This window comes from Colobus angolensis, unplaced genomic scaffold (genome assembly GCF_000951035.1).
Source record: "Colobus angolensis palliatus isolate OR3802 unplaced genomic scaffold, Cang.pa_1.0 Scaffold134, whole genome shotgun sequence".
Classification (NCBI taxonomy): domain Eukaryota; kingdom Metazoa; phylum Chordata; class Mammalia; order Primates; family Cercopithecidae; genus Colobus; species Colobus angolensis.
In genome coordinates, this window is record NW_012114422.1 from 1,680,029 (window position 1) to 1,689,159 (window position 9,131).

General features: G+C 53.2%; 1 protein-coding gene across 2 annotated transcripts; it reads right to left on the reverse strand.

The window, feature by feature from the left end:
- Positions 1 to 1,039: 1,039 nt before the first annotated feature.
- LOC105506244 (cytochrome P450 26A1) lies at positions 1,040 to 5,088 on the reverse strand. Of its 2 annotated transcripts, none has more exons than XM_011934322.1 (7): positions 4,729 to 5,088; positions 4,030 to 4,254; positions 3,493 to 3,783; positions 3,255 to 3,413; positions 2,598 to 2,732; positions 1,842 to 1,994; positions 1,040 to 1,574 (listed from the first exon to the last, which is right to left on the reverse strand). In XM_011934322.1, the coding sequence occupies exons 2-7, from the start codon at positions 4,234 to 4,236 to the stop codon at positions 1,233 to 1,235; spliced, it is 1,287 nt and encodes a 428-aa protein (XP_011789712.1). In that variant the 5' UTR covers positions 4,237 to 4,254; positions 4,729 to 5,088; the 3' UTR covers positions 1,040 to 1,232. The 2 variants fall into 2 exon arrangements, with proteins under 2 accessions (XP_011789712.1, XP_011789711.1); XM_011934321.1 differs by lacking the exon at positions 4,729 to 5,088 and adding an exon at positions 4,440 to 4,717.
- Positions 5,089 to 9,131: the final 4,043 nt, after the last annotated feature.

Genomic DNA, 9,131 nt, shown 5'->3' on the forward strand with positions numbered 1-9,131 from the left:
ATGTGTTATTACATAAACATCCTTTAAAATTCAGAGTAGTCCAACAATAAGAACAACTCAAGTTCTACCTAAAAAACTACAGTCAGGTAGAACACACAACTAACTGTACACAGAACACTTTTCAAACACCTATTTAGACCACCTGGTTTCTGCAGCATTGCCAAATTCTAAAATTGTAATGAAAAATGTAAAGTTTAAAACCTACAAGTCATCAGAGGTTCAGTGAGCAGATTGTGCCATTCCAAAACCGAAAATGTGCTTGCATAAGCAAGTCACCGGGGCTAACCTTTCTGGATTGAGAGTCTGGCCTTCAGTTCAGACCGTGGCTATGCCAGGGTCAGAAATGTGACAAAACTGCGCTTTCACGGAGGTTAGCCAAGGTTCACAGGGTCATGACTGGGCCATTTTATCAGTCATGTCAGGCTCACACCCTATTGCCTGGGATAGATAAAAACTTTATCTGTCAGTTTGCTAAATCTGCTCCTCCTGCCTCATTTTGAATAAAGAAAACCTGGGCTCAGCTTATCTAAACCAGAGATGCACCTTTCCTAATACTGTTTCCATATGCAACTTCTAAGTAAAGGTGACACGCCAGTGATTTCTGGTCTCATTTTAGTCAAGAACTGTCCATAACTGGAGTGACTGGCTTTGTCTTATCTAAAACCTTCACTTCAGAGAATAGATTTATTATGTTTATGACATGTTAGATGAGCTGGAGGGGTTACAGTGACAGTTCTCAGTGTTACCTTTTTCCCTAAAGTAAAGCAAACCAAAAAAATGTTTTAATTAACTTGGATCAATTTTCCAAATAGGGAATCTAAATGACTGTAGAAGAATTTACAGAGAAACGTCTGGAATAACACACACACACATGTATTTTCTAATAACTGTTAACATAAAAAGCAGCTAAGATTTCTTCTCACAGAAAGCAGAGATGCACAGATAAGCCCAGGTGGGCATTGTAAAATCTGGTTAAATACACTAAGCAAATATTAAACTGGTGAATTTTACCCAACAGGAATCTTAAATACCAGAAAAGTACCTTCAAATTTTACTTTATTTGGAAATAATACAAATTCATTATTTTAATATTTAAAGATTGTGGTAATATAGTCAAAACACATAAATATTATAATATACATTTAGAAATTAAATATTAAAGTCAACACAACACTCCTTAAAAACTCATATGTACACTTGCAGTAAGTCTGAGGTTTGAGCATTCAAGCTCATCAGATTTCCCCATGGAAATGGGTGAATCTTGCAGGGAGATTGTCCACAGGATACACGATGGGACTGGTTTTCATTGTAGGAGGTCCATTTAGAAGCTGCCAGTCACAATGCCTGGCCAGCTCCACTGTAAATATTTTGAGAAGAATTTTTGCAAATTCTTTGCCTACACAGCTCCTAAGGCCTCCTCCAAATGGAATGAAGCTGAACCTGGATGCATCCTCTGGGTGAGGCAGCATGAATCGGTCAGGATTAAATTCTTCCTTGTTGGTGAAGATCTCTGCCACATCATGAGTATCACAGATACTGTAGATAACATTCCAGCCCTTGGGAATCTGGTATCCCTGCAAAAGATTATGAAACCCCAAGGGCTGACAAACTGGAATTTAACTTTCAACAACAAAAAGCAGTCACTGATATCTTTGGGGAAAATTATGAGCTAAAAGCAAGGGAGAGGTAGAAAGAGAAAGGTGGATCCAGGTTGCTGAAACACACCTTCATATAGGGCAGAACAATTATCAAAAGCATAAGAATTGCAGCCACAGCATAGGGAAGCAAGAGGAGTTTTTTAAACCACAACAAAAGGGACAGAGAAGAGAATTTTAACTTACATTTAATTCAAAAGTCTTCAGAGCAACCCGAAACCCTCCTGGAACTGGGGGATTCAGTCGAAGGGTCTCCTTAATAACACACCCGATGTATTTAAGTTGTTCCAAAATTTCCATGTCCAACTTGTTGTCTTGATTGCTCTTGCAAAGTAAACCCTATCAAAACAGTCATACAGAGGTGAACAGTTATTTTGTGTTCCAATAAAATCATCGCAGCAGACGTAAACAGGGCTTAAGTGGAGACTAAACCCAAAGGGCCCCATGATGGGAGAGACTGGGAGGGGGAAACAGCAGCTAGTGGCCATTTGCCTGCCCAAATTCACTATCTATTTACAATCCCAAGAGAATGCTGCTCACCAGTTAGAAGGGCCAAGTTTCTCCCCTCGCCCCACCCCCACAACCCTCCCACTCACCACCACCACCCACACTAATCAGCTATTCACATTGATCACACTATGTATGGCCTCGGACACACCAATTCAAGAAAGTGGAACCTATCTGAGAATCTCCTCGGTTCAGCAAAAGGTGGAGGAGGGGTAGAAATGAATACAAGGTCAAACCCTGCGCAAGTGGGATCACAGCTCAAGACTCCATCCTGTTTATTCACAAAGCCAATTCTCCCCACTGGCTCACACAGCCCTGGGCCCTGCACTTTCAAAACACTCCATGAAGGCAGCACACTGACTTATTCGGAAGTTGGCTAGGGAGCAGCTGAATTTCCTAAGCTGGTAAGGACACCCCCAGTCCCAGTCTCCCTACCTTACTCTTCAGCTCTTCTCGCACTTTCTGGAGAACATGTGGGTAGAGCCCCAGGTAAGTGATCAGAGATGTGGCTGCACTGGCCGTGGTTTCATGTCCTCCAAAGAGGAGTTCGGTTGAAGATTGCTTTAGTGCCTAAAATAGAGTAAGATTCACGTTCTCACAAGTCTGCGTGCGGTTTGACAGAAGGATTACTCAGAATCGAACTGAGATTTCTGGAGGGAAGACTAAAAGGGCTAAATGTTTTGCTGACAGAAAGTCAAGGAAAGCAGTATCTTTAAACAAAATGCAAAGTCCCTTTAGTTCAGCTAGAGCAGTAAGGCGAGTACGACCCCACTCTACCGAAAACTCCTGAGTTAAAGTCTTAGCTTTATTAAAATCGCAAGGTTCTTTATTAACATTTTTGCAAATTCCAACTTTCCCTCTGAAGCCTGGAAAGGCTAGGGGACGCTCCCAGTTCCGCCGCAGCCCCTTCCGCAGCTCTCCTGACCCGGCGTCTCAACCTTCGGGATTCCCTCACTGTAGTCTGAAAGTGAGTCTGAAAGTCTGAAATCCAGAAAGCTGGGTCCCAGGTGCGCGCTTTGGGGGCCCCAGGAACCACGCTTGGAAAGCCAGGGTACCAAACTCCGCAATGCCCGGTCTGAAGCTGTCACTCACCTGCATGTCCAACCGCTCTCCCCTCTCCCACGAGTGCTCGATCAACAGCTGCAGCGCGTCTTTACAGCCTCGGCCCGCCTCGGATGCCCGCAGCCCGCAGATCTTGGCGCGAATGTTCTGCTCGATGCGCGCGTGAATGAGGTTCCGTGCCTTCATGCCCTGAGCGCAGAGAGCGCGCGGAGGTGAGCAGACGCCCGGGTCCCGCGCCCCTAGTCCGCAGCCCGTTTGCCGCCCTTACCCGGTACAGCCCGCTGAAGGGCACGTCGATGGGCAGCGAGAAGAGATTGCGGGTCATTTCCTCGAAGGCCTCCACAAGCTGCTGCTCGGTGTCCCCGTCGCCCGCCAGTTGGGGTTCGCAGCCCAGTAGGATGCGCATGGCTATTCGGAACATGAGGCGCTTCACCTCGGGGTAGACCAGGAGGCCGCGCTCGCCGCAGCTCAGCCACTGCTCCAGGCTGCTGCCCACTTCCTCGGTGATCACCGGCACGTAGCACTCGAGTGCCTCGCGGCTGAAGGCCCGCATAATCACCTGAGCCCCAAGGAGGGGAGAGCGTTAAAACCCTCTATCCGCCCCTTTCGTCTACCGCCGTCCCCTTCCAGACACCACCAGTCCTGCCAGACACATGGCACTCTCCGAGCTGGGAAAGCTAACCTGGAGCTGGCAGAGGGTCCTAGCCCACATCAAGCTGCTAGCCCGCGCCCAGCATCCACCAGCCGGAATTCCTGTCATAAATGGGGTCCCCCTCCCTGTCCATCCGTCGCCTCCCGCCCCCACCTTCTTGCGCTGCTTGTGCGAGGAGTCGTGCAGGTTAGAGAGGCAGCCAGATCCCAGAATGGTGCGCACCGACGCTGGCCAGTGGACCGACACCAGCCGGTGCTCTCCGAGCAAGATGCGCCGCACATTGTCCGCGCCCATCACCCGCACGGTGGGCCGCCCGAACAGATGCGTCTTGTAGATGAAGCCGTATTTCCTGCGCTTCATCTGCAGGAACTTCCTCCGCTGTGGGAGGAAGCCCGAGGAGAGAGGCGGGCATGAGGGGGCGCCGGGGAGCTCCGCGCCTCCCGCCAGCGCTGCTCCTAGCCGCAATCGCCTGCCTCCCGGGGGCTCCTACCCCGACTTCAGCAGAAGCCCAGAGCCGCTCCGGGCTCCGGGAAAGAGGCCTGTCCCGCCCCATGCTCCCTTACCTGCAGTACCATCTGCAAGGTTTCCCCAAAGAAGGGGAAGCCCATAGTCCCGGGGGGCAATGGGAGGGCACAACTGCGGTCGCGGCCGCTCACGCAGTACAGGTCCCAGAGCTTGATCGCAGCCAGGAAGAGCAGCAGCGGCAGCACGAAGGTGCAGAGCGCACTGGCCAGCAGCGCCGGGAGCCCCATGGCGCGCCGCGACCTCCCGCGCCACCTGCCGCCGCCGCCAGCGCTCCAAACCCCACGACGCGGCCGCTTTATAGGCGGCCCAGGTTGCTGCCCACGTTACCTTGGTCAGACAATTAGTTCACCCAAAGTTCATCTTTAATTGCGGATTGGGCCCCTGGCTCCTCCCCCCGCGAGGCGCTGCCCAAAATCTTTAACCGTTTGTTCCGCGCCGAGGCAGAGGCGGCGCGGTGGCGGCTTCCCTCCGAGCGCGCCTCCTGGGGTGCGGGGCTAGGAGCTGCCCGCCTCCCCCATCCAAGGTGTGCCGAGCTCCGAGGCGGCGGTGGGGGAGGGCCAGGACTCCGAGGAGCCGGAATTCCAAGCTCTAGCCTTCCCGGCGGTCTCTTTGGAATCCCTCCCGCCGGGTCCCACCCGCTGCCCCGGCCCAAAGCAGCCTTCACTGGCTTTCCATTTCCAGGCGCCGCGTGGGCTCTCTTCCACCTGCTGAGGAAGCAAGGGGAAGTCCGTTCAGGAATCGTCCAGCTGCCTCCTCCCACGAGTGGGGAACCTGAGGTCCAAGAGAGATGCATAAAGCAGCCCTCCCGACTTTTCCCAAGGATCGAGCAGAAGAGCCCAGTGCCAGAGTCCAAGAGAGAGCCGCGGGGCATCTGGCGCAATAGGCAGATCTGGGATCCCCAGCTCCCCAACCCCTGCAAGGGAGCCAGCACTTGTGAAGTCTTGGAAGGTCCTACTTCAGGATACAAGAGGGCCTCCAGGTCCCTCAGGTCCCCAGGTGCTACCCTGCACAAGCCTGATCCCCGACCCTGGGGCACTTCGCCTGGGGCTCGGCAGTCGGTGCCTGTCTTTGAGATACGAGCACAGGCCGCCCATTCTGAGGGCCCTGCGGCTTGGCGCCCCAGCTGGACAGCAGAGAAGGGGGTCCCCAGCCCTGGCAGGATAAAGAGACAGTGTAAGAGGAAGGGGAGCCCAGGAGTCCTGGCTTCGAGTCCCGGCTCCATCTCTACCGCGCGTGACCTTGGGCAAGTCACCACACATCACTGTGCCTGTTTCGTCCTTCTTAACAGGGAGGCGATCATTCCTGATCTGTCTAAGCCTCAGGGTTGTGAGTTCCCAAAAGGGGGCTCTGGTTGCAACTACTCTTTCCAGCTCCGGGCACAGTAGGCTGCGTTACCCGTCCGGTACAACGGGCACTGGAGTCCTCCTCTCTCCCAAGTTCCACCCAGAGTAAAGCCACTGTAATCACCCAGGTGAAGGGGTACTTGGCCCTAAACTCAGGCCTCTGCCGACCCCTAAGCGGAGGAGGGGAAGTGAAGGAATCTGTATTGGGAAGTCTTCTGTACTTTGCCTAACTACAATCAGCAGCTACTGTAGCCAATGCCCGGAGCTCAGACGCTGCGGGACCTGCACCTGCGCTCTCTTCTCTCCACCTGCCGGAGCTTCCCGGCTCGGGACCAGCCAGGGCCACACGCTACCTGGGTTTGGGCGCTGAACGCACCAGCGGCGCCGAAAATGAAACAGAATGACCTGCATTTGTTTAGAACCGAACACTGGCTCTGGCAGAAGCACGCCGCATGCCTTGGAAAGCGTCCCTTGGAGGTGGAAAACTCTGCTCCTGAGAGCTTAAATGCGTTGCCCTTCTCGCGGTGGGCCCCAAACCCGGAGGTATCAGGAAATATCTGCAGAGGTTGGAGGGACCCGCGCAATCCTAGCGACGCTCCAAGCCCGAGTCGCCGCCACAGGGCGTGTTTTCGGGGGTCAGCGTTTCCCCATAACCTGCCCAGTGTTTCAGAGGCTCTGGGCAGGGTTTCAGTCTCCGGCAAACGATTTGGTGGCTGTAAACACGGCGAGCCAACCTCTGGCCACCGCAGGAAGCCAGGCCAATCGAGCTGGAGGTAATTCTCAGAAATCCCGAGTCCGCCCCTTTCTGGACAGCGCCTCCGGCCGGGGTGCAAAGCCGGCGAACGGGGACGTGACCTGGGGCCCATTCCCAGTCCTCCGGCCTGACCCGCCTGTGACCCCTGCAGGCCGGACCGTGACATCCGAGTGAACTCTGCGGGGCCACCTCGCCAAGTTCAGCGCACCGAGTCACAAGATGAGCGGGGCCTGCACGCTGGAAATTGCCGCAGGGAAAGAAACGTTTTAATCTATCTGCACATCGAGGCCAGCGGGGGCGTCCGGCAGGAAAGGATTAAATTTGAGAGTGAACGATCATTAAAGAACATCTTGAAGGGGGGCAGGGCGGGGTGGGGGTGTCAATAAATTACCAGCCCAATAGGAACTTTGATCTAGGAATCTTGCCAAGCTTTCGTGGGTGGTGGTGGGCGGGGAGGGGGGTGGGTTCACTGAAAAACAACTTGTTTCCAAGATGTTTACAAAACAGCCTCCCTATTGCTAAGAGGCGGGATTCGGAGTCGGTTTTTTTTTTTTTTTTTTTTTTTTTCTGGTAGGGACGGGTGAGGGTGCAGGGACTAGACTGGAGTCACAACAAAGCAGTCCACCTCCAGTTTTCTCCTTCCAGCCCCCCTTCTCATTTCTGAACATGTGTTCCTGTCTCAGGGTTCTATACCTGCTGTTCCCTCTGCATGCCGCACCCCTCCCTCAGGCCTGGCTGGTTCCTTCCAAAGTCAAATGTCACCTCCTCCAAGGTTCCCCCCACCCATCCAGCCTAATTTAGCCCCAGACACTCTCTATCACAGGCCTGTTTTATTTCCATGACAGCGCTTATCACCGCTGGACATATTCTTACCCTTTTGTTTGCTAGTTTATTTCTCGTCTGCCTCCCTCCATATCAAGTGCAGGAGGGAAGGAACCTCCTCTGCTCCTTCCCCAGAGAATCTGCAGCTACTAAAACAGGAGTTCAGATATCCCTTGAAATTACTGAACATGATGTACCCATGGAAAACTAAAATTGGAGCCACCCCTACAGAGGCTTACAGTTATTCCAGACCCCAATGCAGGTCAACCAGGCCTTCTTGGAACCAGCTCAACCGACCTTGCTTCTGAGGGTGCCCACCCCATTCTTCTCTCCTCTCTCTAAATCACAACCAACCCTAAAGCCTGCATCCTTCTCCTCCTCACCCAAACCCATGCTTCTCAGGCCAGCCTGTCCTCTGCATTTGCAAGAGCACTCTTAGGGCAGGCTCACATCCTGCCACCTTTGCTGCCCCTGGCGTCTGCCGGGCTCAGGGCCTGGCGCCAGGCCCTTGACTGGCAATGGGTGATGAATTGCCCTGTGTGGGGGTTATGGCGTCAGCCCAGGTCGGAAGGGCCCGCTGCACTCTGGAGCTACCAACCCTGTAAGTGCCTGCTGTGTCCCCCTTCCTTCTGGCCCTGGGATCCACCTTAAGCATGAGGTCAGGAGGGCACTGGCTTTCTTCTGGTTCACTAAGGGGTCAGCTCAGGCCTGGGCAGCTACTTCCCTGGCTCACCCCTTATGTCCAGCTGCCCCAGCCTGTTGGAAGCTGGGTGGCAGATTGAAGTGGGCTGTTGGAATGATGACATGGATGCTTTTGGCTTTGATTTAAACACTGGTTGGAACCTCTGTACTGGAATGGTTGAGAGAGTCCTCAAGTCAAGCTAGGGCTTATCACGAAAAGGAGGCCAAACGGTTCAGCCCTACCTGATGGCCACAGGAACAGAGGTTGGGGCAGAAGAGTAAAGGGATAGGGGTGGAAGAGAGCACTGGCTGGGGAGTCCAGGAGCCTACTACTGGGCTTCTCAGGTGAGTCATTCACCTCAATTGCTCCTCAATTTCTCCTCTGTGATAGAGAGGATGGTAAAGCCGTAAAACCAGAAGTCCCTGAAATGTCAGGGAGGGGTGAGGGCGCAGGGACTAAACTGGAGTCACTGGAAAGGAGTGACTCCAGGGCGTGGTGGGTCACACCTGTAACGCCAGCACTTTGGGAAGGCAAGGCAGACGGATCGCTTAAGCCCAAGAGTTTGAGATCAGCCTGGGTGACATGGTGAAACCCCATCTCTACTAAAAATAGAAAAAATTAGCTAGGCATCGTGGCACGTGCCTATGGTCCCAGCTACTTGGGAGGCTGAGATGGGAGGATGGCTTGAGCACAAGAGGCAGAGGTGGCAGTGAGCTGGTTGTGCCACTACACTCCAGCCTGGACCACAGAGGAAGACCCTGTCTCAAAAAAATAAAAATAAAAATAAGGTCCCTGAAACCTGGAGACAATTCACAGCCCAGATTCCGGGGTTATACTCAGAGAGAAGTCAGGGCAGCCCAGGTCCCAGGATGCCCAGCTCCCAGCCCCTCTCTGGGTATACTCTGGAGTGGGTCCTTCTCTGGCCTCCTGAACCCTGCACCCTAGTGCCTTTCCCCCAGGGAGTAGCTGCCCAACTAAGCCCTAGCCTCCTCACTCAACTGCTCCCAAGACACTTAATTTCGTGGCCTTCCTATTTTTGGTACAAATATCTCAAGCCTCTCTAATTATGTCTCAACCTCCCATGAAAATAATCCAGCATTGGAGACGTGTTGGTGTGCCTATTCTCCTC

Coding starts and splice junctions, on each gene's coding strand:
- LOC105506244 (XM_011934321.1), bottom strand. CDS start 4,628: ATGGGGCTCCCGGCGCTGCTGGCCAGTGCGCTCTGCACCTTCGTGCTG. Junction 4,255..4,439: donor CCTTGCAGATGGTACTGCAG/GTAAGGGAGCAT, acceptor TTCCTCCCACAG/CGGAGGAAGTTCCTGCAGAT. Junction 3,414..3,492: donor CCTTCAGCGGGCTGTACCGG/GTAAGGGCGGCA, acceptor CTCTGCGCTCAG/GGCATGAAGGCACGGAACCT.